Here is a 22,644-nt window from a genome sequence, read left to right as displayed (position 1 = left end):
CTTTGGGATCACTCTTATTGCTGCTGTGATTGCTGCCTTCAGATCAGGGATAGTCTGGGGGTTGTTGCCATTCACCCTGTCCTTAAGGTATCCCCACAGATAAAAATCTGGGGCGTTCAAGTCCGTTGAATGCGGCGACCACTCCGGGTCACACCTGCGGCTGACATACTTGCCAACCTTGAGACCTCCGATTTCGGGAGGTGGGGGGTGGGGGGGCGTGGTCGGGGGGCGTGGTTAAGATATATATATAAGAAATACTTGACTTTCAGTGAATTCTAGCTATATATATATATATATATATATATATACACAGTATATATATATATATATGGGCTTCACGGTGGCAGAGGGGTTAGTGCATCTGCCTCACAATACGAAGGTCCTGAGTAGTCTTGGGTTCAATCCCGGGCTCGGGATCTTTCTGTGTGGAGTTTGCATGTTCTCCCCGTGACTGCGTGGGTTCCCTCCGGGTACTCCGGCTTCCTCCCACCTCCAAAGACATGCACCTGGGGATAAGTTGATTGGCAACACTAAATTGGCCCTAGTGTGTGAATGTGAGTGTGAATGTTGTCTGTCTATCTGTGTTGGCCCTGCGATGAGGTGGCGATTTGTCCAGGGTGTACCCCGCCTTCCGCCCGATTGTAGCTGAGATAGGCTCCAGCGCCCCCCGCGACCCCAAAGGGAATAAGCGGTAGAAAATGGATGGATGGATATATATATATATATATATATATATATATATATATATATATATATATATATATATATATATATATATATATATATAAAAATAAAAGAAATACTTGAATTTCAGTGTTCATTTATTTACACATATACACACACATAACACTCATCTACTCATTGTTGAGTTAAGGGTTGAATTGTCCATCCTTGTTCTATTCTCTGTCACTATTTCAGAACACAAACATTATACAAATATACATTATAAAATCAATAAGAAAACGGGAGCTCTAATTTGGGAGTCTGAATTAGGATCAGAAGTTCCTATATAAACATTGCGCACTCACGTCGCCTTTTTGTATTGATTACTGCAGCTGTGCACTGGATTAATTCACAAATACAAAATACAACTCACAAACACTTTAGAGTTAGGCTCCACCATCAGAATGTGTACTTAAACTTATAAAGATCACATGGATATTATTCAGTGAGTTTATTCACCAAAACTAACCTGTTATACAGGAGGAAAAAGCACACAGGACGTTTCAATTGTTCACAGACTGGTCGCGCTCATCAGAATGACAAGACACTTCCGGTCTGCAGGTGATAGCATTCAATTGGGAAGAAACGCCCTACTGCCCCCTACTGACCAATGTGAATACTGATAAATGTGTAATGACAGCTCCAAAAACGAATTCAAACCACAAAATAAAATAAATAAATCAACACAAAAATGTGACACATTATGGGTGGGTCACATATGCATGTACAGTAGATGGCAGTATTGTCCTGTTTAAAAGTGTCACAACATTGCTGTTTACGGCAGACAAACTGCTTTATGGTAGACGGAAACTTGACTGATGTTGTTGTGTGTTACCACGCTGGTAGGACGTTAATGAAACTGCCTAACAATAAACCCACATAAGAAACCAAGAACTCGCCCTTGATCATTAGCTGTTTATATGGTGGGAAAGCGGATGTGTGAACAGGCTGTCAACACGTCACTCAGGTCCGCATGGAGCTGGAGGGGGCGTGGCCTCCAGCTCCGCCTGAATTTCGGGAGATTTTCGAGAGAAAATTTGTCCCGGGAGGTTTTCGGGAGAGGCGCTGAATTTCGGGAGTCTCCCGGAAAATCCGGGAGAGTTGGCAAGTATGGGCTGATCAGTCGGTCAGGGAAGCGATGCTGTAGCCATGCCAATGATTCATTTGAGGTGTGGGGGGTGGCACCATCCTGCTGGAACCACTGGAGGTCCCTGACGACCCCTCTTCATCGACAAAGTGCTGTCCAGAATTTGCCAAGCACCTGAACATATCGCTCGGTGTTGATTGTCACAAACCGCTCGTTGTCGTCCTCGAACCAGAACGGTCCAAAGATGCCATGTTTGGAGATGGCGACCTAAGCAGTGCACTTGACAGAGTGTAATGGCCTTTGCAGACAGTACTCAGGGGGTGTGCTACCCCAGGAGATGTTCTTAGAGTTCACATGACCTGAAAGCAGAAAAAGTGCCTCATCCGAAAACCAGACATTGTCAAGGAAGTCTGGCGCAGCGTCAATCTTATCGCAAAACCATGATCACTCGTTTCCTCATGTCGGCAGGTTTAAGCTTTTGTTTAATCTGTATCCTGTAAGGATAGAGGTCGAGATCTGCGATCAAAATTCTCCGCACAGACTCCCGGTTCATTCCAAGCTCCTGACTTTGTCGACGCACAGACTTGCGTGGGCAGCGAACAACAGAGTCTCTGACTGCATCAACGTTCTGTGGTGTCCTTGATGATTTCGGTCATCCAGAGTGTGATTGTCTGTTAGTATCTTTACGATTGAGGTTATTAACAGTCCCATGGGTTCGGAACTTGTTGACCCATCTGTAGATCATTGTCTGGGCAGGAAATTCACGACATCCAAGCCTTTCTTTGAATTGCAATAGAGCCGCGTGGATAGAATTCAGTTGAAAATAGGCCTCAACCTTAAATGTCATTTGTTCAGCAGTCCCTGGCATCTCAAAGTTTGAATTTTCTAAACATTTAGAACATGATCTTCTTGGTAAATCTGAAAAATAAAAGTAATTGATTAATCATTTAAAAAATTATTCAAGTTTAGGTGATGAACGCTTTTTTTGTGTCACCCTGTATTTTTCTTTATGTACAATATTAGTAATACATGGGAGTTCGTCCTAATATAAAACATACTAACGCAGGGGTCGGCAACCCAAAATGTTGAAAGAGCCATATTGGACCAAAAATACAATAAACAAATCTGCTTGGAGCCACAAAAAATTAAACGCCTTATATATGTGTTATAATGAAGGCAACACATGATGTAAGTGTATAAATTAGCTATAATAACCTACTTTCAAGATGACTATGTGTGATGCAAATCTTCGTTGACAGAAATGTTGAAATTTTAATATTTATTCTACAGATTTTTACAACATTGGAAAACATTAGTAAAACGGATGCTTCTCAGAGGGTGAGATACATCCTGGACATTACTGGCTCAGAATGACCAAAGGTATAGATGTGTGTGTCCAAGTTAAAGGAAACAGCAGGCTGTCTTCTTCTAATGGATTTATTACAATCTTTGCAAGTTGGGTAATGTTTGCTGTGGTCTGGAACAACATGGCACACAAACAACTATCAGAAATGCAGCCAAAATTACATTCAGATAATGTGTCATGAGACATGCAAATATACAAACCCCGTTTCCATATGAGTTGGGAAATTGTGTTAGATGTAAATATAAACGGAATACAATGATTTGCAAATCCTTTTCAACCCATATTAAGTTGAATATGCTACAAAGACAACATATTTGATGTTCAAACTGATAAACTTTTTTTTTTTTTGCAAATAATCATTAACTTTAGAATTTGATGCCAGCAACACGTGACAAAGAAGTTGGGAAAGGTGGGAATAAATACTGATAAAGTTGAGGAATGCTCATCAAACACTTACCGTATTTTCCGCACTATTAGCCGCACCTAAAAACCACAAATTTACTCAAAAGCTGACAGTGCGGCTTTTAACCCGGTGCGCTTTATATATGGATTAATATTACGATTCATTTTCATAAAGTTTCGATCTCGCAACTTCGGTAAACAGCCGCCATCTTTTTTCCCGGTAGAACAGGAAGCGCTTCTTCTTCTACGCAAGCAACCGCCAAGGTAAGCACCCGCCCCCATAGAACAGGAAGCGCTTCTTCTTCTACTGTAAGCAACCACCCGCCCGCGTAGAAGAAGAAAAAGCGCGCGGATATACCGTAAGTTTCATTTCCTTTGTGTGTTTACATCTGTAAAGACCACAAAATGGCTCCTACTAAGCGTCAGGGATCCGGTTCATGAAAAGACGCAATCTCTCCATCCGCACACGGATTACTATTTCACAGCAACTGATATTCCTGTGAACCGCACTGGATACAACGGGAGCACGTACGGTGAATATTCGCACCACAGGGAATGAGAAGTCATCCTTCACTGTGGTTCTAGCTTGCCATGCTAATGGCCAGAAACTTCCACCCATGGTGATATTCAAAAGGAAGACCTTGCCAAAAGAGACCTTTCCAGCCGGCGTCATCATAAAAGCTAACTCGAAGGGATGGATGAAGAAAAGATGAGCGAGTGGTTAAGGTAAGTTTAAGTTTACGCGAAGAGGCCGGGTGGCTTTTTTCACGCAGCTCTGTCCATGTTGATATACGTATGTTTGTGATTGCACATTTGCGTACATTTTGGGAGTGAACAGAGTTGTTAGAACGCTGGTTTTTAATATATTATTAAAGTTTGACTGACCTATCTGACTGGTTTTTTTGACATTCCTTTAGCGCAGTTAGATGCGGCTTACAACACCGGGCGGCTTATAGGTGGACAAAGTTTTGAAATATGCCGTTCATTGAAGGCGCGGCTTTTAACCCAGGGCGCCTTATGGTGCGGAAAATACGGTATTTGGAACATCCTACAGGTGAACAGGCAAATTGGGAACAGGTGGGTGCCATGATTGGGTATAAAAGTAGATTCCATGAAATGCTCAGTCATTCACAAACAAGGATGGGGCAAGGGTCACCACTTTGTCAACAAATGCGTGAGCAAATTATTGAACAGTTTAAGAAAAACCTTTCTCAACCAGCTTTTGCAAGGAATTTAGGGATTTCACGATCTACGGTCCGTAATATCATCAAAGGGTTCAGAGAATCTGGAGAAATCACTGCACGTAAGCAGCTAAGCCTGTGACCTTCGATCCCTCAGGCTGTACTGCATCAACAAGCGACATCAGTGTGTAGAGGATATCACCACATGGGCTCAGGAACACTTCAGAAACCCACTGTCAGTAACTACAGTTGGTCGCTACATCTGTAAGTGCAAGTTAAAACTCTCCTATGTAAGGCGAAAACCATTTATCAACAACACCCAGAAACGCCGTCAACTTCGCGGGGCCTGAGCTCATCTAAGATGGACTGATACAAAGTGGAAAAGTGTTCTGTGGTCTGACGAGTCCACATTTCAAATTGTTTTTGGAAACTGTGGACGTCGTGTCCTCCGGACTAAAGAGGAAAAGAACCATCCGGATTGTTATTGGCGCAAAGTTGAAAAGCCAGCATCTGTGATGGTATGGGGGTGTATTAGTGCCCAAGACATGGGTAACTTACACATCTGTGAAGGCACCATTAATGCTGAAAGGTACATACAGGTTTTGGAGCAACATATGTTGCCATCCAAGCAACGTTACCATGGACGCCCCTGCTTATTTCAGCAAGACAATGCCAAGCCACGTGTTACATCAATGTGGCTTCATAGTAAAAGAGTGCGGGTACTAGACTGGCCTGCCTGTAGTCCAGACCTGTCTCCCATTGAAAATTTGTGGCGCATTATGAAGCCTAAAATACCACAACGGAGACCCCTGGACTGTTGAACAACTTAAGCTGTACATCAAGCAAGAATGGGAAAGAATTTCACCTGAGAAGCTTAAAAAATGTGTCTCCTCAGTTCCCAAACGTTTACTGAGTGTTGTTAAAAGGAAAGGCCATGTAACACAGTGGTGAACATGCCCTTTCCCAACTACTTTGGCACGTATTGCAGCCATGAAATTCAAAGTTAACTATTATTTGCAAAAAAATAAATAAAGTTTATGAGTTTGAACATCAAATATCTTGTCTTTGTAGTGCATTCAATTGAATATGGGTTGAAAATGATTTGCAAATCATTGTATTCCGTTTATATTTACATCTAACACAATTTCCCAACTCATATGGAAACGGGGTTTGTAAATTTCACATAGGTAAAGGAAATTAAATGAGCTCAAATATACCACAAATGAGGCATAATGATGCAGTATGTACATAAAGCTAGCCTAAATAGCATGATAGCATCGATTAGCTTGAAGCCATGCACGGACCAAATATTCCTGATTAGCACTCAACACAAGTCAATGACATCAACAAAGCTCACCTTTGTGCATTCACGCACAGCATAAAATGTTTGGTGGACATAAAACACGTTTTTCTCTGGCAGCGTTGGAGATTGTTATACATGTAAACAAACTTTTGCGTCACAGTCCACACAACTACGGTGAGTTCAAGGACTGCCAAAATTAGTAGGACAAAACAGCACTCGCCAAATACCCTCTTCAGAGAAGCATAAACACAAACATATTAAACAGTGGGCTTTCTAACAGTTAAGAAAGTTTGTGTCATAGTTGTCCTTCTACAGAAACCATATTAAAACCAAAAATATTAAAGAAAATAAAGCTCCGGGAAGCCACGAGGGTAGCACTAAAGATGATGCAGCTCTAAAGCTGTGGGTGGCCGACCCCCGTACTAATGCAAGTCGTAACTAGTGCTGTCAGACGATGAATTACGATTAATCACATTTTTACATTTTGATTAATCACATTAAATAACTTGCGTGCATAAATACAATTACCTTTTATACGAAAATACCTCAATATTTTGACACAAATACAATTGCAGGGTTTCCCCTATATTTAATTGATTGTGGTGCGCAGCAACAGCAAAATAAAAGCCCCCACATCTTACAAAGGAGGGTGTTTTACGTAAAAACAAATGAAAGTAATACATTGTATGAATGTATATACAGCCTATTATTCACACAGACTAGTGATGCACCAAACATTTAGCCAGAGAAAGAACACCGAAACAGCTCTGCCGAAACGGAATGTTGTGATGACGTGAGTAAGACACGCGATTGTCTTGAGCGGAGGCAATGTCTGCCATGTGGACACAGTGCACACGCAAAGTATTCACAGTGCTTCACTTTTTCCACATTTTATGTTACAGCTCAATTCCTAAATTGAATAAATACATTTTTGTTCTCAAAATTCCCCCAAACATCCCATGATGACAATGTGAAAAGTTTTTGTTTTTTTTAAAATGGGGAAATTAAAAAAAAAAAAAAAAAACATTTAAAAAATCTAATAATTATTCAGTCATTGCTCAATATATTATTGATGCACTTTTGACAGCAATTACAGTCTCAAGTCTTTTTCAATACGATGCCACAAGCTTGGCACACCTATTTTTGGGCAGTTTTTCCCATTCCTCTTTGCAACATCTTTCAAGCTACATCAGGTTGGATGGGAAGCGTTGGTTTTCATCAAGAATTTCTCTTTAAATTGCTGCATTCATCTTTCCCCTGACTAGTCTACCAGTTCATGCCACAGAAAAACATCCCCGCACCATGATGCTGCCACCACCATGCTTCAGTGTAGGGATGGTATTGGCTTGGTTTTGAGCGGTGCCTGCAATTTCCTCCAAACATGACGCCAGACCAGAGAATTTTGTTTCTCATGGTCAGAGTCTTTCAGGTTCATTTTGGCAAACTTTTACAAAGGAATGGCTTCCGTCTGGCCAATCGACAGGCCTGATTGGTGGATTGCTGCACAGATGGTTGTCCTTCTGGAAGGTTCAGCTCTCTCCACAGAGGAATGCTGTAGCTCTGACAGAGTGACCATCGGGTTCTTGGACACCTTCCCGACTAGACCAAGATGAATGCAGCAATGTACAGAGCAGCGAAGATTGCGTATGCACAAAAACCTGCCATACGCCCTTTTTCACGGCAAGGGTGAGATGCATCAAAACTGACATTGACGTGGAAATGTGGGCTGGCTCACAGCAACTTCATAGCTGGCGTACGCACATTTCTAAAGACTGTTAATACTTTAGCGCAGACCTGGGCAAATTAAGGCCCGTTAAGCATTTCAACCTGGCCCGCCGGACATTCCCAAATATTTTTTTTAGATCTTTAAGATAGAAACTGGAACTGCCATTATGATGTGCAGTGCTGTTTTCAAATGACCGTAAGTCTTGAACTATACAAAGTATTTCAATGTTTAGAATCTGTGCTTTTGCATGATTTACTAGTTACTATGGTAATCTAATTAGTTACTATGGTAATTTAAGGCACAGCAGCTCAGACCAGGCACCAAGCAGTGTGGGTGGGGAGCGTTTCCACAAAGTGTTTCCAGTGCAGCCAACCTGAAATGCGGGTGTAAGGGACAGACACGGAAGTGGTGGCCGGGGGCGGGCCGCGCCGTGCTCTCCGGGGGTGGGGGTGGGCTCGGGGGGGGCCCGCTTGCTGGTGGGGCGGGGGCGGTCTTCCCGTCCGGTTGCGGGGAGTCTCTGGGCCCCCCGGGCGGGGCGTCCCGCCTTTCTGCCCGTGTGGGGTGTGGTCTCTCGCTGGCTTGAGGTCTGGCTGTCCCCTGCTTCTCTCGTGCCTTGCTCTCTGCCGGTTGCGTCTGTCTGCGGCCTGCTGCTGGCTCTTACGGGCGGCACGGTGGGCCTGGCTCTGGGGTTCCTGTCGCTGGCCGGCTTGGCTATGTGGGGCCGGTGGTCCCTGGTTCCCTGGGCACCACACCTGCTGTTTGTGGGTTGGGCTCTCTGGCTCCCACACACACTGGGAGTCAAATATATTGTAGATACAAATACACATATACTCACATACATACCGGTATTCATACATACATACATAGGTACCTACTCTCCCACATACATACACAAATACAGTACATACCTACATACTCAAAGTTCGTACATCCACACGCACATTCACTGTACAAACATACATATACACAAACTGTACATATACATTCACTGTACAAACATACATATACACATTCTGTACATATACAAGTACATATACATACATACACTCATGCACATAATCACGTTTCATCAAACATATATTAACATTGTTGCTCTAGGGCAGTGGTTCTTAACCTGGGTTCGGTGAGTCGGGCTCAGGGGTTCGGCGGAGGTCAAGACACACCCGACTCATCGTGTAAATAAAAACTTCTCCCTATCCGCGTATTACGGATACAGCAACAGCAGAAGTCACACTGATTTGCAGGTGTGTAATTTGTTGTGAGTTTATGCACTGTGTTGGTTTTGTTCTTTGAACAAGGTGATGTTCATGCACGGTTCATTTTGTGCACCAGTACAAAAACATGGTAACACTTTAGTATGGGGAACATATTCACCATTAATTAGTTGCTTATTAACATGCAAATTAGTAACATATTGGCTCTTAACTAGTCATTATTAAGTACTTATTAATGCCTTATTCGGCATGGCCACCTTATAACCCTAACCCTCTAACCCTGGCCCTAACCCTAACCAAATAACTCTAAATTAAGTCTTTGTTACTTAGAATATGTTCCCCATACTAAAGTGTTACCAAAAACATATAACTTTGTCTTGAATTTGAAAAAAAACAACATTTTATTTTTCACTAAAGAAGGGTTCGGTGAACGCGCATATGAAACTGGTGTGGTTCGGTACCTCCAACAAGGTTAAGAACCACTGCTCTAGGGGAAACTGGGTAACACATGGCGCACTGGCAAAGCTTGGCCTATGTGTTGCTGTAACAATCTACAAGGTTAGTATAGGTTGCTTCTCTTTCTTCCCCTCCATTTTTCTGCATTCTTTTGTATCTCTGGTTGTCATTGTGTATATGTATTGCATTATAACGGCTGTATTGTTGATAATAGAGGTAGGTTATTGGTATTGTTCATTATCAATAGTGCTATTTCTATTTGTATTGCTCCATTTGTAGTGTAATAATGCTCATTGTCATTTCTGCATCATTATTTATTTGGCTAATTGCTTCTTTGCTATCACTTTTACCATCATGTTTGTATATATCGTATTTGCTGATGTTGCTCTATTGGTGTTGTTGTTATTGTTGTTGTTGTGGTTTTTGTCTCTCTGTCTAATCCCCCTCTTGTCCCCACAATTCTTGACCCTGTCTTCCTTTTTTTCTCTTTCTATTCCCTCCTGCTCCGGCCCGGCTGCACCAAATGATAATATAAATACATTTAATAAAGTCAAATACAAATAAGGCAACAAGAGTATCCTACACTTCTCTTTTGTAAAGTAAATCTGAACAGCCGATATGGGCATCTACATCAACTATATGATTTGCCTGAGAAGCTGGACAGGACAAAAAAAAAGAAGATATATCAGATTGTAGGTGGGGTTTTTTGACCCTTCACGTTCATATTTTGCTGTGTTTGTTGCATTTTTGTTGATTGTAAAATATGTCGATCAAGAGGGGGTGTGACGTTCATATGTTAAGTAAAAGTACCAATGATTGTCACACACACACTAGGTGTGGTGAAATGTGTCTTCTGCATTTGACCCATCCCCTTGTTCAACCCCTGGGAGATGAGGGGAGCAGTGTGTAACCTATACGTACTACAAATTTAATGCAATACTGTATATACGGGGTTTTATGGGCTCAGAACAGAAGACTAGGGTTTTCGACTTGGAGAGAAAAGGCAGAGCTTAAACTGTAGTTTGCTTGACATGTATTAGACAATTTGTGAGGGACAGCAGATATATACATACAATAAGTTGAATGGCCATTCAACATGAAATAAATCGGGACAACAGTCACTATATACATACATACAATTCAAATTTCATTAATTAATATTTCTGGATCTGAATAAATCTCAGTTCAGACCTAGAGTTCTTAGAAAAAAAGGATGGCAGTACAGCTCGTGTACTGCAGGTTAAAGATGGAAAAAAAAAATGTAAAGGGTCGGCTCGAGAGCCTCCTACCCGCCCAAACCGAACAGGTGGTGGGGTTTCTGGCTGGAATCCTCCAAGAATACTCCTTGGACTAGATGCTCCTTTCTTTAGCTCGCCATCAAAACAAGAAAAGCCTGGCCTGTGTAAGAGCCAGGAACATTCTTTTAAATCCATGTGTACACAACATATCTTCTTCCTCCATATTGTACAATATAAATCAATAACATCAAAATCACAATATGCAATAAAATGTCAAAATAACTATTAGCAGCATCAGTGCACTAAACATGCTTATTATCAAAACACATTTAAAAGTACATTTAACACACAAATAGTTATCAAAAGGTTTAAATCATAAACCTTGTATACAGACGATTGATAATATGCTACAAAGACTGTTGCAATGAAAACAATCGAAGAGGGATAAATGCTAACTGTGCTATGTTCATAAATATGGACTCACCAACAGCTTAATGAGAGAGAGAAAAAAAACTCCGGCGCTGGTAGTCGGCTCTATAAACTTACAAATTAGGCATTTTAGTTTATACTTAGTTAGCACAATATTCCAGGTAAAAACGAGGATTAAAAACCTACCTCGAGCAAACAATCGATCTGTCAGCTGGCAACTTCCTGCTACCGGCTTATAAGCCCAGCTAATTGGACCGCGGCAGTCACGTGACCAGGAAGCACGCACAGCGCTCAAAGAGTAACTAGTAAGCAAGAGCATACCAGTCAAATACAAAAAGGTATAAATTTGGCACCTGCGTTACAAGTGGGCAGCAGCAGTGCCGCGCCCGGGAATCATTTTTGGTGATTTAACCCCCAATTCCAACCCTTGATGCTGAGTGCCAAGCAGGGAGGTAATGGGTCCCATTTTTATAGTCTTTGGTATGACTCAGCCGGGGTTTGAACTCACAACCTACCGATCTCAGGGCGCACACTCTAACCACTAGGCCACTGAGTAGGTGGCCTAGTGGTTGTCAATATATGTTGTCAATATTCAGTGTTTTATCTTTCATAGTTAATATTGTAAATCCCACATTCTTTATTTTCATGTACATTCTGGGTGTCTCATTTACTGAAAAAACTAAATATTTCATTCCGTGTTTTAAGGCGGTCTGATAACGTTTTTAGCATTCAGACATTATTGTGAGGTTTTATATTAGTGTTCCTAAAAATTGAAAAAAAACGGCCCCCAGACAAAAAATGTTCTATAAATTTGGCTCCTCCGAATCAAAATAATTGTCCAGGCCTTCTTTATATACTGTAGCTTCAAAAATAAAATGTGTCCTCTTCTCTTTCCCTGAGGTGTACACATATTACGATGTGAAAAGTTAAATGAACATATTTTTGTTTTGGCGCCGCCAGTGAGAAATTCAACTTCCACATTTTACATAGAAAAAAGCATTTGATTGGCTCTACTTGGTAACTAACCCCCACTTGCCCCTACGTAGAGCCGGCCTCGGTAAAGAAACATGCTGAATGAAAACCAACACTTCCCATCCAACCTCATGGTGCTTGAGAGGTGCTGCAAAGAGGAATGGGCGAAACTGCCCAAAAATAGGTGTTCCAAGCTTGTGGCATCGTATTCAAAAAGACTTGAGGCTGTAATTTCTGCCAAAGGAAAATTACAATGATGTCATATTGGCCACGCCCCTAAGTATGCCTCCCCCATCACAAGTATATTGGCAAGCTGGGGAAAACCATAAATTGTATTGTCAGAATGTCAGACATGAACATTTGTTTTAATGTTCTACGTTCACATTTATTTGTTGAAAACTTGCTTACAGTTTTATACAGAGTATAGTTATTTAGAAGTGAAATTTACCAGTCAGTCAGTCTCCTCACTCATATTGCACTGATTTATGCATAACTGACCATATAACACACTTTTCAGCTAACCATCTGTCTTTCTAACACGGTAGCTTTTGGGCTAATTTTACAGCTATACACCTCAGAGTCAAATATTATTACTTGATGCATGCTAACTGTTAGCATGCTATCTTTTAGTTACCGTATTTTCAGTACCACAGACCTATTCTTTGAGTTTAATCCTTAAAATATTTTCCTGAATGTACATTAATGTGAAGACAAATAATTTTTATGAAAATATCACATTGAAAACTTAATGGTTCAAAGTTTGCGAATGAATAGATTTGATCAAAATAGTATAAATCTCACAGAGATTCCCGAGCTATTTTCAGACTTAATGAGCAAGCCAGTCACGTGATCCGTGATGTAGTAGTAGCAACCACATATCCCTTCCCCATCAACAACAACGCTAATCAGAGCCAACAACGATTACTTTGGGAAAAATTATGATCCAGGACCTTATATTTTTTAGTCCGAAAACAAGGAGGATGAGTTGTAAATTTCAGAAGCTGAGTGCTAAAGGGATGTAGCTTTATTGAAACGCTTGCTGGGATGCCAGCCGACGGGACGCTCACATAATCCCGTTTAGATGAAGAATCAATCGCAATCCTCACAAAGGGGTTAAAAAAAGTTGCAGCAACTAGCGTCTTTTTCACCATCTCGGGAGATGTGAACGTCAACCAGCCTCTCAGTCCATGGCCATATTTGTCTACTACCAAGCTAGTATTAGCTCGCTATCAATGCACCGCTAAAATAGGCCGCCTGCATTGGTGCTTATAATAACAACATCGCTCATATTTGCTTAATTTCCAGGTCATGACATGTAAATAGAATATTGTTGGCAGTTTCTGGATGTTTTTAGAGCGGGTGCAATAGAGGACCCTTGAACTGTTGACTCAATTGTTAGCTATTTATTTACGATATCAAATGCATAAAAAAGCCAACCGCATGGGTACTTGTCTTACATAACGGTTGTGAAAAAAACTACACACCAATTTTTTTTGTTATACCGTCACGTCACGGCATTATTGTGAAGCCTTTGAAACCATAATGCCACGGTATCTACAATACTGTTACACCTCTAGGAATGACAAGAGTGGAGGATGAATGTGCATGTACCAGCCAGTCTGCCCCACAACAAAAGGATAGAGAAAAAGAGGGAGCTTTATTGACTACAGCGTCAGACTGCAACAGCGGACTCACGCAAAGTTCTTCGAGTACCGTATTTTCCAGACTATAAGGCGCACTTAAAATCCTTTTTTTCCCTCAAAACTCGACAGTGCGCCTTATAACCCAGTGCGCCTAATGTACGGAATAATTCTGGTTTTGCTTACCGACCTCCAAGCTATTTTATTTGGTACATGGTGTAATGATAAGTGTGACCAGTAGATGGCAGTCAAACATAAGAGATTTGTGTAGACTGCAATTTGACTCAAGTAAACAATTTTATATGTTCCATTGAAAATATAGAACATTACACATGGCGCTCAAAAATCTATCAAAATGTTTTAGTACGACTTCAGTAAACTATGAAGCCGCACCGCATGATGGATTGTCGGCGCATTAAACATACAAGTATTATTATGGCGTGTGTATAAGGTAAGACATTTGCTGGCGTTATGTTTCGCAATATTATGCAAAAGCAACTTTTCTTACCTTCTGGTACCTGCTGATCTGTATTTGGGATCTGCGTAAGTCCTGAAAAATTGCGCCGGTCCGCCTTTGTAGTCCGTGCCGACACAGTAGTCGATAAGGTTCTTATTTTTCTCTATCTTCTTGTTATGGGACATTCATCCTCCTATGTTGCCATTTCTAATACAAAGTAGTGTAAAGTTCTTACTTATATCTGTCAGTAAACTTGCCATGAAAGCGCTAAAACATACCGGTATAGTGAGTTTACATTATTCACCCAAGGAACTTTAGTTACTAGAGAGTTCCGGTCGGACTGTTTTTCACGGGACACATATGATGAGGAGATGCTGCTCCGTTATTGATTTAAATAAAGTCTGAATGTCACTAAAACAGTTAGCTCCATCTTTTGACACTTCTTCCACTCCCGTCCTTGCACGCTACACCGCTACAACAAAGATGACGGGGAGAAGACGCTGTCGAAGGTGAGCCACGTAAATGAGACCGCCCACAAAACGGCGCATCCGGAAGCGACTGTCAGAAAGTGGCTTGAAGATGATCTGTAAAACATAATCTATGCAACATTTTGACGAAAGAACCACCATTACATGTTATGTAGACCACAAGGAAGTGTTTTTTATATTTATAAAAAAATAATAATAATATGACTCCTTTAATGCGCCCTATAATCCAGTGTACCTAACACATGAAAAAAGATCAAAAATAGACCATTCATTGGCAGTGCGCCGCATAATCCGGTGCACCCTATGGTCCGGAAAATACGGTACATTTCTACCATGTATAGAGATCTCCAATGACGTCGCACATGGGCAAACAGACACAGTAGAAGTGGAGGAATGGATATAATACCGTCCACAAAACGGCGCATCCTAAAGAAACGGTTTGAAAGTTTTAACCAAAAGATCCACCATTACATATTATGTCGACCATGTTTAATAAGTAGAAACGAAATCATAATATATACCCTTTAAGACAAAGTCCTGTGTAAGAGATACCAGAAAGCACATAGCATTTAAGTACAGCTCATACAACATTTATATAACCGTGGCAGGCTTTTGTCTTTTGGGGTTTTATTAAACTTTGCCCAACCAGTCTACATGTGTTTTGTGGACTTGGAGAAGGCATTCGACCGTGTCCCTCGGGAAGTCCTGTGGGGAGTGCTCAGAGAGTATGGGGTATCGGACTGTCTGATTGTGGCAGTCCGCTCCCTGTATGGTCAGTGCCAGAGCTTGGTCCGCATTGCCGGTAGTAAGTCGGACACGTTTCCAGTGAGGGTTGGACTCCGCCAAGGCTGCCCTTTGTCACCGATTCTGTTCATAACTTTTATGGACAGAATTTCTAGGCGCAGTCAAGGCGTTGAGGGGATCTGGTTTGGTGGCTGCAGGATTAGGTCTCTGCTTTTTGCAGATAATGTGGTCCTGATGGCTTCATCAGGCCAGGATCTTCAGCTCTCACTGGATCGGTTCGCAGCTGAGTGTGAAGCGACTGGGATGAGAATCAGCACCTCCAAGTCCGAGTCCATGGTTCTCGCCCGGAAAAGGGTGGAGTGCCATCTCCGGGTTGGGGAGGAGATCTTGCCCCAAGTGGAGGAGTTCAAGTACCTCGGAGTCTTGTTCACGAGTGAGGGAAGAGTGGATCGTGAGATGGACAGGCGGATGGTGCGGCATATTCAGTAATGCGGACGCTGTATCGATCCGTTGTGGTGAAGAAGGAGCTGAGCCGGAAGGCAAAGCTCTCAATTTACCGGTTGATCTACGTTCCCATCCTCACCTATGGTCATGAGCTTTGGGTTATGACCGAAAGGACAAGATCACGGGTACAAGCGGCCGAAATGAGTTTCCTCCGCCGGGTGGCGGGGCTCTAACCTTAGAGATAGGGTGAGAAGCTCTGCCATCCGGGAGGAGCTCAAAGTAAAGCCGCTGCTCCTCCACATCGAGAGGAGCCAGATGAGGTGGTTCGGGCATCTGGTCAGGATGCCACCCGAACGCCTCCCTAGGGAGGTGTTTAGGGCACGTCCGACTGGTAGGAGGCCGCGGGAAAGACCCAGGACACGTTGGGGTATATGTCTCCCGGCTTGCCTGGGAACGCCTCGGGGTCCCACAGGAAGAGCTGGACGAAGTGGCTGGGGAGAGGGAAGTCTGGGCTTCCCTGCTTAGGCTGCTGCCCCAGCGACCCGACCTCGGATAAGCGGAAGAAGATGGATGGATGGATTAAACTTTGTGTTCTGGTATTTGGACCTAATAAAAAGGCTTTTATCTCCTGAAATATTGATGATACAATTTGAATTGATTTATGAGGCAACATGAACACACACAGATGCTCAGTTTTTCGGTACTTTATTGCGGTAATGCTTCATTAGCAGACACAAGGGCGAGCATGGAAGTGACAAATTAAAAAATTATTGTCGCTACATATCACCAAGATCCAACCCTTTCATTCCCTGCATAGCGACTGACTGTCAAAGTCAAGCTGGAAATCTTCTTCAGCCGGTTGAAAAGTCCACAGTAAAGGTTAGTTGGTTAGGGCTGGGGGTCGGCCTTCAGAGGTGAAGTGTTAGGGATTAGGGGGTCGGGTTTAAAGTTTAGGGATAGAGAGTTACTCACATTGTACACAAGATGGCAGAAAATATGTAGCATTCAGAAACCACCTGGTGTTGATTTGAAAAGTTTATCGATGCTTCGTTGAACTCATGACGGCTTGGAGCAAATTGAATAGGCCTGCGGATCGCACTTGGCCCGCGGGCAGTAATTTGGACACCCCTGGTTTACAGTAAGATGGGTTACGGTTTGGAGTTAAGGTTTGTAGGGTTGGGGGTTTAGGTTCGTAGGACTGGGGGTTTAGGTTCGTAGGACTGGGGATTAAGGTGAGCAGGGTGAAGAGGTTTGCAGTTTAGGGATTACAAAGGTTACAGTGCGAGGTTAAAGTCTGTAGGGTCAGGGGCAGTGTTTAGGATTAGCCCTAGTAGTTACATCCATTGATGAAAAATACATCTGCTGCGTATGAGCACATATTGATCTGGCTTTCACTATATTTTACATTGTCAATATAATAAGGCAACCTGCATGGCGCTAGCCACCATGCTACTTAGCTTGTTTCCATGCTGCATAACAGTCACTCAACTCCACCTCAGCAAATAAACGGTCTGCTCATATATGTACAGTATGCTGTGTGTGCAGTTACGATGCAGTTGATCAAGAATTACTGTACTACTGAAGAGCAATAGAGAGTCATGTGACCTGGCTGCTGGTGTGGAGGTCGCTGAGGGCACCAGATTCAGGGACTGTTTCTCACGGTGGGATCGACAGTCCCTGAAGAGTCTTGGCTTCCCTCTTAGGGGTGTTGTTGAGAAGGTCCAGGCTTCGACGGCTGGACGAAATGACATCAGCCACAAATTTAGTGCAGTCAGCACAAACATCACGCAGCGTGCATCCATTGGCGTACAGGTGGGGGAACTCCTCCTCCACGGAGCAGCGAGACAGTTTGCACAGAGATCTGCAGGGAGGAAGGTGGTGACACTTTGAATCCTACAAACCCCGTTTCCATATGAGTTGGGAAATTGTGTTAGATGTAAATATAAAAGGAATACAATGATTTGCAAATCATTTTCAACCCATATTCAGTTGAATATGCTACAAAGACAACATATTTGATGTTCAAACTGATAAACATTTTTTTTTTTTTGCAAATAATCATTACTTTAGAATTTGATGCCAGCAACACGTGACAAAGAAGTTGGGAAAGGTGGCAATGAATTCTGAGAAAGTTGAGGAATGCTCATCAAACACTTATTTGGAACATCCCACAGGTGAACAGGCAAATTGGGAACAGGTGGGTGCCATGATTGGGTATAAAAGTAGATTCCATGAAATGCTCAGTCATTCACAAACAAGGATGTGGTGAGGGTCACCACTTTGTCAACAAATGCGTGAGCAAATTGTTGAACAGTTTAAGAAAAACCTTTCTCAACCGGCTATTACACGGAATTTAGGGATTTCACCATCTACGGTCCGTAATATCATCAAAGGGTTCAGAGAATCTGGAGAAATCACTGCACGTAAGCAGCTAAGCCCGTGACCTTTGATCCCTCAGGCTGTACTGCATCAACAAGCGACATCAGTGTGTAAAGGATATCACCACATGGGTTCAGGAACACTTCAGAAACCCACTGTCAGTAACTACAGTTGGTCGCTACATCTGTAAGTGCAAGTTAAAACTCTCCTATGCAAGGCAAAAACCGTTTATCAACAACACCCAGAAACAGCGTGGGCTTCGCTGGGCCTGAGCTCATCTAAGATGGACTGATACAAAGTGGAAAAGTGTTCTGTGGTCTGACGAGTCCATATTTCAAATTGTTTTTGGAAACTGTGGACGTCGTGTCCTCCGGACCAAAGAGGAAAAGAACCATCCGGATTGTTGTAGGCGCAAAGTTGAAAAGCCAGCATCTGTGATGGTATGGCCTGCCTGTAGTCCAGACCTGTCTCCCATTGAAAATGTGTGGCGCATTATGAAGCCTAAAATACCACAACGGAGACCCCCGGACTGTTGAACAACTTAAGCTGTACATCAAGCAAGAATGGGAAAGAATTCCACCTTAGAAGCTTAAAAAATGTGTCTCCTCAGTTCCCAAACGTTTACTGAGTGTTGTTAAAAGGAAAGGCCATGTAACACAGTAGTGAACATGCCCTTTCCCAACTACTTTGGCACGTGTTGCAGCCATGAAATTCTAAGATAATTATTATTTGCAAAAAAAATAAATAAAGTTTATGAGTTTGAACATCAAATATCTTGTCTTTGTAGTGCATTCAATTGAATATGGGTTGAAAAGGATTTGCAAATCATTTTATTCTGTTTGTATTTACATCTAACACAATGTCCCAACTCATATGGAAACGGGGTTTGTACTATAGTACTTCTTGAATACTATGAGCTCCTATTTCTTATTCGTCTTCTTTTTCACTACTACATTCATGAACTAGTCATGAAAATACTATTTTATACTCACTTGTAAACTTTGCTTCTGTGTTGATGGTTCTTCGGAGCGCTGTGGAAACCCACAGTGTACACAGGAATATGTGCCATCTTCTTGGAGGGAATCTTCATCTGCAGAGCAGGAAGGGAACACACACCTAAAAACGCTACATGCTCACAAAAACACTTTTAGTCTAATTGATGCACTTAGATCTGATTTACTAAGATTCAAAGTACTAGTGTGTACAAAATATAAAACTGTGTGTACTATTATTGGGCGTGTTGCGTTTGATGTACAAAACCCAAAACCAGTGAAGTTGGCACGTTGTGCAAATCGTAAATAAAAACAGAATACAATCATTTTCAACCTACATTTAATTGAATAGACTTTTTTTTTTGGCAAATATTAACTAATTTGGAATTTGATGCCTGGAACATGTTTAAAAAAAGCTGGCGAAAAAGACAAAGTTGAGGAATGCTCATCAAACCCTTATTTGGAACATCCCACAGGTGAACAGGCTAATTGGGAACAGGTGGGTGCCACAATTGGGTATAAAAGCAGCTTCCATGAAATGCTCAGTCATCCTTTAGGCGGTACTGCATCAAAAACCGACATCAGTGTGTAAAGGATATCACCACATGGGCTCAGGAACACTTTACAAAACTACTGTCAGTAACTACAGTTGGTCGCTACATCTGTAAGTGCAAGTTAAAACTGTACTATGCAAAGCCAAAGCCATTTATCAACAACACCCAGAAACGCCGCCGGCTTTGCTGGGGCCTAGCTGCGTGGAGAAGCGGGGACCGGAGTACCTACAGAGAAGCGAAGTACCACTTCAACAGGGAAGTGGAGAAAGCTGAACCTGTGTACTCTAACCGTCTACAGGAACAGTTCCGCTCCAATGATTCTGCGGCCGTTTGGGGAGGGCTAAGGGCCCTTACGAGCCCAAAAACCCCCAGGCCCTGAATGACCGGACTCTCGCTCAGGGCCTCAACACACATTACTGTCGTCATGAACGGCCTTTATCTCATCAAAGCTCTGCTCCCCCCACCATCACCCTCCCCACCAACGCCAGAACTTCATTAAAGGAGTTAAAGGAGTCAAAGGACATCACAGGACTCCAAGAACATCATAGGACTGTAAAGGCCCTCTCCATCCAAGAGGAGGATGTACGCCGGCAGTTCTTGAAGCTGAATACGCGGAAGGCCCCCGGGCCGGATGGTGTCCCCCCCTCCACTCTCAGACACTGTGCGGATCAGCTGGCTCCTGTCTTCACTGACATTTTTAACACTTCTCTGGAGCTATGCCGCATGCCGTCCTGCTTTAAGACCTCCACCATTGTCCCTGTCCCCAAGAAAGCACGGATCACAGGACTTAATGACTACAGGCCGGTTGCGCTGACGTCTGTGGTCATGAAGTCCTTTGAGCGCTTGGTCCTGCCCCACCACAAGGACATCACTGCCCCCCTCCTGGACCCACTGCAGTTCGCCTACAGAGCCAACAGGTCTGTGGATGATGCAGTGAACCTGGCCCTCCACTTCATCCTGGAGCATCTGAACTCTCCAGGAACCTACACTAGGATCCAGTTTGTGGACTTCAGCTCTGCCTTCAACACCATCCTCCCTGGACTGCTACGAGACAAGCTCTACCAGCTCAGCGTACCCGACTCCCTCTGCAGTTGGATCAATGACTTCCTGACAGAACAAAGACAGCACGTGCGGCTGGGGAAGATTGTCTCGGACAGTCGAACCACGAACACTGGTACTCCTCAGGGCTGTGTACTCTCCCCCTGGCTCTTCTCCCTGTATACAAACTGCTGCACCTCCAGTCACCAGTCCGTAAAACTGCTCAAGTTTGCGGATGACACTACCCTCATCGGGCTCATCTCGGATGGCGATGAGTCCGCCTACAGGAGAGAGGTGGACCGGCTGGCGTCCTGGTGCAGCCACAACAACCTGGAGCTGAACGCCCAGAAAACAGTGGAGATGATCATGGACTTCAGGAAAGTCGCAGCCCCACCATCCCCCCTCACCCTGATTGACTGTCCCACCCCCGTCTCCATAGTGGACTCCTTCCTTTTTTGGGGCACCACCATCACCCAAGACCTCAAGTGGGAGCCGACCATCAGCTCCCTCATCAAGAAGGCCCAGCAGAGGATGTACTTCCTGCGGCAGCTGAGGAAACTTAAGGTGCCGACCGAGATGCTGGTGCAGTTTTACTCAGCCATCATCGAGGCCATCCTGACCTCCTCCATCACCGTGTGGTTCCCCGGAGCCACAGTCCAGGATAAGCATCGACTGCAGCGCATCGTACATGCTGCTGAGAAGGTGATGGGCTGCAAGCTCCCATCCCTCCAGGACTTGTTCTCCTCCAGGACCAGGAGGCGTATGGGTCAGCTGACTCTTCTCACCCTGGACACAAACTATTCTCCCCTCTCCCCTCAGGCAGGAGACTACGGTCCATCCAGACCCACACCTCCCGCCACCTGAACAGTTTTTTCCCCTCGGCCATCAGGCACATGAACAATAACTCCTAACAGTAGCTCCTTGAATTCCTTGAATTCCTTCTAAGTCTATAACTAGATCTGACAGCTCAGTTACAGCTCTTGTTATTACCAAATCTGTGTTATATGTGTTTTATGTTTTATGTTGCACGATTGCACCAAGAAAAATTCCTAGTTTGTGAACCCGTTCTCAAACAATGGCAATACAACTATTCTGATTCTGATCTAAGATGGACTGATGCAAAGTGAAAAAGTGTTCTGTGGTCTGATGGGTCCACATTTCCAATTGTTTTTGAAACTGTGGATGTATTGTCCTCCGGACCAAAGAGGAAAAGAACCATTCGGATTGTTATAGGCGCAAAGTTCAAAAGCCAGCATCTGTGATGGTATGGGGGTGTATTAGTGCCCAAGGCATGGGTAACTTACACATCTGTGAAGGCACCATTAATGCTGAAAGATACATGCAGGTTTTTGAGAAACTTATGTTGCCATCCAAGCAACGTCTTTTTCATTAAGCTTATTTCAGCAAGACAATGCCAAGCTACATTCTGTACGTGTTACAACAGTGTGGCTTCGTAGTCCAGACCTGTCTCCCATTGACAATGTGTGCACAATATGAAGCCTAAAATACCACAACGGAGACCCCGGACTGTTGAACAACTTAAGCTGTACATCAAGCAAGAATGGGAAAGAATTCCACCTGAAAAGCTTCAAAGATTGGTCTCCTCAGTTCCCAAACGTTTACAGAGTGTTGTTAAAAGGAAAGGCCATGTAACACAGTGGGAAAAATGCCCCTGTGCCAACTTTTTTGCAATGTATTATACAATTCTAAGTTAATGATTATTAGCAAAAAAAATTAAGTTTCTCAGTTCAAACATTAAATATCTTGTCTTTGCAGTCTATTCAATTGAATATACGTTGAAAAGGATTTGC

At 43.1% G+C, this 22,644-nt stretch overlaps 1 protein-coding gene across 3 annotated transcripts in view; it reads right to left on the bottom strand.

Annotated features, from left to right (window-relative positions):
- Positions 1-10,256: 10,256 nt before the first annotated feature.
- The window catches only part of spire2 (spire-type actin nucleation factor 2), a 117,078-nt gene continuing 104,690 nt past the window's right edge, over positions 10,257-22,644 (bottom strand). For 2 of the 3 annotated variants that reach the window (XM_061977730.2, XM_061977732.2), the window contains exons 14-15: positions 19,242-19,339; positions 16,560-17,731 (exon numbers count right to left, since the gene is read on the bottom strand). In XM_061977730.2, the coding sequence (XP_061833714.1) occupies positions 17,527-17,731; positions 19,242-19,339 (303 nt within the window). In that variant the 3' untranslated portion in view covers positions 16,560-17,526. Of the gene's footprint in view, positions 10,857-16,559; positions 17,732-19,241; positions 19,340-22,644 lie in introns of those variants that run through there. The other variant, XM_061977731.2, reaches the window with a different exon arrangement.

This window comes from Nerophis lumbriciformis, linkage group LG18, assembly GCF_033978685.3.
Source record: "Nerophis lumbriciformis linkage group LG18, RoL_Nlum_v2.1, whole genome shotgun sequence".
NCBI lineage: Eukaryota > Metazoa > Chordata > Actinopteri > Syngnathiformes > Syngnathidae > Nerophis > Nerophis lumbriciformis.
This window is presented reverse-complemented; position numbering and strand designations above follow the sequence as displayed.